The sequence below is a fragment of the Echinops telfairi genome, unplaced genomic scaffold (genome assembly GCF_000313985.2).
Source record: "Echinops telfairi isolate 266 unplaced genomic scaffold, ASM31398v2 ScPeMD7_7468;HRSCAF=8506_0, whole genome shotgun sequence".
NCBI lineage: Eukaryota > Metazoa > Chordata > Mammalia > Afrosoricida > Tenrecidae > Echinops > Echinops telfairi.
Window position 1 is genome coordinate 68710697 of NW_022111369.1, and position 6567 is coordinate 68717263.

At 37.8% G+C, this 6567-nt stretch overlaps 1 protein-coding gene across 1 annotated transcript in view; it reads left to right on the forward strand.

The window, feature by feature from the left end:
* Window positions 1-5142, forward strand: part of LOC101641422 (transmembrane protease serine 11G-like) — a 62959-nt gene extending 57817 nt beyond the window's left edge. The window contains exons 9-10 of the mRNA XM_045284063.1: window positions 2222-2364; window positions 4981-5142. Coding sequence (XP_045139998.1) covers window positions 2222-2364; window positions 4981-5142 — 305 coding nt within the window. The remainder of the gene's footprint in view (window positions 1-2221; window positions 2365-4980) is intronic.
* The last annotated feature ends 1425 nt before the right edge of the window (window positions 5143-6567 follow it).

The window sequence follows — 6567 nt, forward strand, 5'->3', positions numbered from 1 at the left end:
TCCATTGCTTTGCTTCCTTGGTCCTTCCACTGTTTCCTTTTCCCTTCCTCCTGCCCCACTGTCTCTCTCCCCTTATTTCTGCCTCTTGGTATCTCCTCTTAGCCAGTTTGCTGTTGCTCTGACACACCCTCCCCACCCGACTCCTCCCTCGGATCCCTATCTCCTCCTTGTTATTGGCTCTAACACCCCAGGTTTTTCCCCTGCCTAGCCTATATAGGTAGGCACACCAACTGTGATATAGCCCAAACTGATTTTAAAACATGGAAATAATAAATAAATAAGAAAAAATTTTCAAAAAAAGAGAGAGAGAGAGAGAGAAGAAATATACAAAAATCCTGGGTCTGTTCACTGGCCTTCAAGACTGGCCAGGAGCTGCCCCTCCCGGCCTGAAATGCTCCCTTGGGGCTCCTCAGGGGCTTCGTGGCTCTGCCTTGTTCCAGCTGCTGGTCTGGTACGCTCCCTTTTTGGTTCACTCCGCTTTGCGGAGTTCAGAGGACACTGCCTCCCCACCAGGTCACCCCAGAAATGTCCTCTGCCACAGTCTGCTCCAGTAAAGGGACAGCGTGGCACGTGCTGTTGTCCGTCGTCCAGTCCCCTCTGTGTACTTGTATTTACTTTAGGTGCTTTGTCTAGGATGATTAGTTTTAATCTTAAATGCTAAAGTTCTTTAATTTCAACAACTGAAAATCCAATTTAACTAGTTAATGCCACAAGGAGCTATTTTGTCTATTCAGAGGATAACTCATGAGGGAGTAGAACTGGATTTCAAGTTGTCCGGTAGCAAGTTTTATAATCAGATATTGTTAGACTCACTATCAGAATATTGAAGGAAGCAAAAAGTTCTATAGAAAAATTAACTCGGTACAGAATTATGGATACAGATAAGAGACATTAAGTTTTCAGCAAAATGGTTAACCTTGAGTAAGTTAATATACCAGTTTTAACCCAGAGAATTAAGTTTACACTGAATAATAAAATCTCCCCAAACTAGCTCTCTTCTAAAAGCTTGCACATTCTCACCATCCCTTTATAACATTGAATAGCAGCTTTCAGATACTGGGCAACAACTGGTCCATGTGAGTTTTAAATATGGAATCCCACAGTTCATTGTTATCACCCCCATTTACTAAGAATATAAGATGAAGTACTGTCTTAAGTGGTGAAGTACTGTCATAAGTGGTTAGATTGATTATTTTTCAAAGCTTAGAAGAACATATGAGATAGGTATTATTTTCTCATTTTTATAGTGAGTAAAATGATGCATGAAATGATTAAGTAACTTGTCCAAGGTCATGTAAGTCATAAATTGCACACATGATTTTCAAACTCAAATCTCCTGCTTGTAAACCAACAATTCTCAATCATAGAGTTACACTGACTCATTTTTGAAATGAACTGAACTGCCCTTCTTCATCTTCTCAAATGTCTTTGAGCAGAACATACATCTTTATATATTGGATAATAGACTTTAAAACAGAACTATCAAAGAGAGAAAGATAAAAATGTAATGATTAAAATTTTGATGCACGACTAGAATTATTTTCATAAAATAGTGCATCAATAAATATGTGGCTACCTAATCAAATATGAACTTTTTATACTGGTATTTTTTACTTGCTGTAGTATTTGTTTTTAACATAAAAATGAGCTAATTTTATTAGCGATTGAGTGTTTTACCCACTAGGCCACCAAGGCTCCCTAAAATGAGTTAACTTTGAAGCAAGAATGAAGTAATGAGATAATATCTAGGTAGTGATTTCTATCTAGATAGTATTAAATTACTTCCTGACAGGACAGTCTTGCTCTACACTGCCCTTCCTAAAACAGTCTCGGTCCCCCACGTAGTGAGACTTGTTGTAACATGATAAGACAGATTTCCAGGTTCAGTGGGAAGTCATTCATAGACGCTTTCAGGTGATTCCACTCTTAACCAGTGTCTGAATTCTCATCTGGAAAAGAACATTCATATCCATTGTTCAGAAATTGTGTAAGGACTAAATAAGATAGTGAGAGTAAAATTACTAAACATGGCACTGAATATATGTAAGGCACCCAAGAAATGTAAATTAAATCTACATAAAATGAATCTGGGTATAATGATTCAGCCAGAGTTCTGAGATTTCATGATGAATGTTTTCTCACTAGTTTATTATATGCAAGACTCAACAATTAATTATTATAATCTGGAAATTCTTAGTCTACTCACTTTTTCTTTCATTAGGTCACTTTCCAAATACTTTGAGAGAAGCTCAAGTAGAGATTCTAAGCAATGATGTATGTAATAGTGTTTCTGTTTATGGCGGTGCCGTATCATCAGGAATGATATGTGCTGGATACTTGGCTGGAGGACAAGATGCCTGTGAGGTAAGAATAGATCAACTCCACACACAACAATGACTCCGTTGGGTACACATGCCTTAATGAACATAGTCCAATGTTATTTCACATGACTCCATGAAATTACAGTGTAGAAAGTGTTTTTTAAAAAAGAGAACTGCTCCTCATCCCATCTCACTCTCCAAAAGATCTGACTCAGGCAGCTTCACTAGAAACAATTCTAGTACACATTCAGAGAAAAAGGGGAACCATTACTCAAACTATTCTAAAACACAGAAAAAGAGAGAATACTCTTAAATTCATTCTATGAAACAAACTTAACCTTGGTATTAAAACCAGGCAAAGACAGGAAAGTAAAACTATGATATCATGGAAGGAAACAATATAGGAAATATTCCTTAAGCATATAGGTACAACATTTCTCAACAAAAATCCTATCCAGAAAATCCAACACTGTATCAGAAAATATAATTATAATATCATAGTAAGATTCATATTAGGGGTGCAAGGATAGTTCAACATTACTGCAGCCTCCATGGGTGTTGATTATGGATCTAAGTAAAATGAAATCCTTAATAATTTCAAACTGTTCTCCAATGATCAGGATGTTATTTATTGATCCAGTTATGGAAACTTGTGTTTTCTTTTTGTTGAAGGATAGGCTATACTGAAGCCTGTAGTCTTTGGTCTCCTCAGTAGTGCTGGAAGTTGTTTCTATTTTCAGCAGGCACAATGACATTATCTGCAGGTTGTTGCTGCCTTCTTCTTCACACAGGCCAGCTTCCGGGCTATTTGCTCAGTAAACGGTTGAATAAGTATAGTGAAAGGATTCAAACCCGATGCACATCTTTGCTGATAAACTACGGAGTATCCCCCTGCTCTGTTCTCTTCTGCTGGTCCGTGCACAGGTTCCACACGAGCATAGACTGTTTTGTCATTTCTTGTGTTCACAACATTATTCCTAATCATTAGCCATCAGAGAGACACTAATCCAAACGACAGTTAGAATTCTTCACCACCCTGGAAATAATAGCAATGATGAAAGACCAACAGAAAATAACAATTCTGGGGAGAATGTGGTGATACTGGAACTCTTACACACTTCTAGTGTGTAAAATGAAACAAGCACTGGGGATAAGGAGATGAGGTTTCTTGAAAACGGTAGAAATAAAAATGCCAAATGACACAATAATCCCACTAATAGGCATATATCCCACCGAAATAGAGCTGTAGCATGAATAGGCACACTCATATTCATCATAGCATTACTCACAATAGTAAAAAGTATAGAAATCACTTAGATACCCTTAAATCAGCGGTTCTCAACCTCTGGGTCATGACCCCTTTGGGGGTCGAATGACCCTTTCACAGGGGTCGCCCAATTCATAATAGTAGCAAAGTTACAGTTATGAAGTAGCAACGAAAATAATTTTATGGTCGGGGAACTGTTCCACAACAAGAGGAGCTGTATTAAAGGGTCGCAGCATGAGGAAGGTGAGAACCACTGCTGTAAGTTAACAGATGGATGAAAAATATCATGGGACAATGGAAACCACACAATATTAAAGAATAACAAAGAATTCATAAACATCTCACAACATGGCTGAACTTAGAGGATATTACATACAGTGAATGTAATAATTCCATACCAAAAGGACGAAAAGGTATGAGACCACTTTAATAAAAAGTTTATACAGAAAAAGAAACAATTTTGTTTGTTACAAGGAGTATGAGGAGGGGAAGGAGGAATAAATAACGTGATAGAGGACATCTATCAACTTGGATGAAGAGAAAGGCAGTACACAAGGGAGAGTTCAGCACCACATAGTGAGGTCGAAGGGGACACTGGGAGGAACGTTAGTGTGAAAGGTAATAGCAGTAAATATTATTACATACACAGTACTGCCGCAACAGTAATAACAAACAGTCATTTATGAGTTGCTACATAAGTGGATATGTAAACTGAAGAGTTGTGAGATGGTGCATCAGCATACACCCGTGAGCATAGACAGGTTTATCACAAGGTATTTATACATCCAAGTGTATTTGTATGTGTTGCAAATATATTCAGGTATATAATAGAGGACATAGAGGGCAAAGTTGTGCCTAGTTCGTAACCATAACCAAATACCTAGAAGGACTGGAACACTGTGCTTCAAGGTTAAGGCCATACTTTTGAGGGATATCTAGCATAACACAGTCCCTGAAGACCATGCTCTATATCTGACTTTGGACTAACACAGTGGCTGCAACAAGGGGCTCAAACATAAGAAAATGCATGCAGATGGTGAGGACCGGGTGATGATGCATATGGAGTCACTATGAGTCAAAACCAACTTATTGGCACCTAACAACAATAACACCAATGAAAAGTAAAATAATAATATTAAAACATATTTCAATACAGAATATTAACTTAATAAACTTTCAGCCAATTGATTTTCATTTCTCACACTCTATTGTTATCATGAGTGACCCCAGTGGCATAGTGGTCACCCATTGGGCTGAAACCCCTTGGGAGAAGACGGGGTTTTCTATCCCCATAAACAGTTCCCGTCTTGGAAACCCGCGGGGGCAGTTCTGCTCTGTCCTCAGGGGCTGCGAGTTATTCTTATCACATTAACTATATATTTCCCCCCACAGGGTGACTCTGGAGGACCTCTTGTCACCGCACGTGATCGAAACATCTGGTATCTTATTGGAATAGTGAGCTGGGGAATAGACTGCGGAAAACCGAACAAGCCTGGACTTTATACTAAAGTGACTCGCTACCGGGACTGGATTAAATATAAAACAAGCATCTAATGCAACACTCGTTTGTGGGTACCTAAAACATTGTTTTGTATGTGTTGCCTTGTTTATTATGATTGTCATGTTCAAGATGCAAACATGTGTCCACTGCCACCTCGCCCCTTAAACATGATGAGGGCAAGATTCCTTTCATATTATCTGAAGGGCTTTGCTTGCTGTGAACAAAGGAGATACTGTCAACTCCATAAAGGTCTTGAAATGGAACCAACTGAACTTCTATCCGTAATGTACGTAGAATGATGAAGGGTTCCACTGTTGTTCTAACTGTCTTAAGTTTATTTAAAACTTTTTTAATCCCAGATGTAGACTATATTCTAGAAAATAAAAAAAGTGAGTGCATTAACTAAAAAGATCTGCCACTGCTGATAGGTGTCTCTGGTTATTTTCCTGCTCATCTTTCTGTTCCTACACTCCACTGCTCGTTTTAGCATAATCCAACAGTTTAATGAGTATCAACTGGTTAAGCATTCTCTATATTTTTCCTGACAGAGTCTACAGCTTTACATGGATAACTTTATGGTTTCTGTATTCCTCATCAAATAATCTTTGTTAAAAATTAAAAGATACACTATATGAGACAAACCAAGGTTATTAGTTTCATCCAGTGGTCATGCAAATGACAGTGGACACTAAGCATGAAACTATAACATCAAAGGGACACTACTGAGAGTATTATCCCCTTCCCTTCAGGTGTGCTTTCCACTTGAAACTTGAAAATAGTTGACATTTATATTTATACTCAATTGTTCAGAATTAAGCTTTTAAAACAATGATAGTGATGTTTATTCTAGGGCAATGACTAAATCTCTGTATCAGTCATCAGGAAACCAGATATAGTACTTACCATAAGATTCAGCTCTACACTACATAAAAACGCCTTTTAATATTTAGAAATGAAAGGCAAGATTCCTTGGCCTTTTCATTAAGAGGAAGTGAGAAGAGTCAAGGACCCAGTGGTAAGGAGTTCTTTCAGCATCAGCTTTAAAAATGGGAAAAACTTCATTCTGGTGCATAAGTAAATTGCTTTTCATTTGTTTTGTCATGAGTGAATTTTGAAAGCAATACAACTTGCCATCAAGTTGATTGCAATTCATCTTGAGTGCATCTGTTTCCAGTGGCAGGTATATCTCAAGTACATCCCGGCCTTTCTGTAAGGTGTCTCTGGGTGGATTCAAATCTCCATCCTTTTTGTTGCAATTGATCTTGTTAACCACTTGAACCACCTAGCAACTCCATTGAAAGGAATAGGTTTGTTTTAACACATTTTATTTTCTAAGCAGTTGTTTTCAACAAACCTTAGAACACTGGAGAGATCCAAAGAATGGGAAGCTCATATAAATTATATATTCAAAAACAGCTTAACAATATAAATTAGACATCAATGAACATTTGGTAGAAGAGTCTGATAAACAATTTACA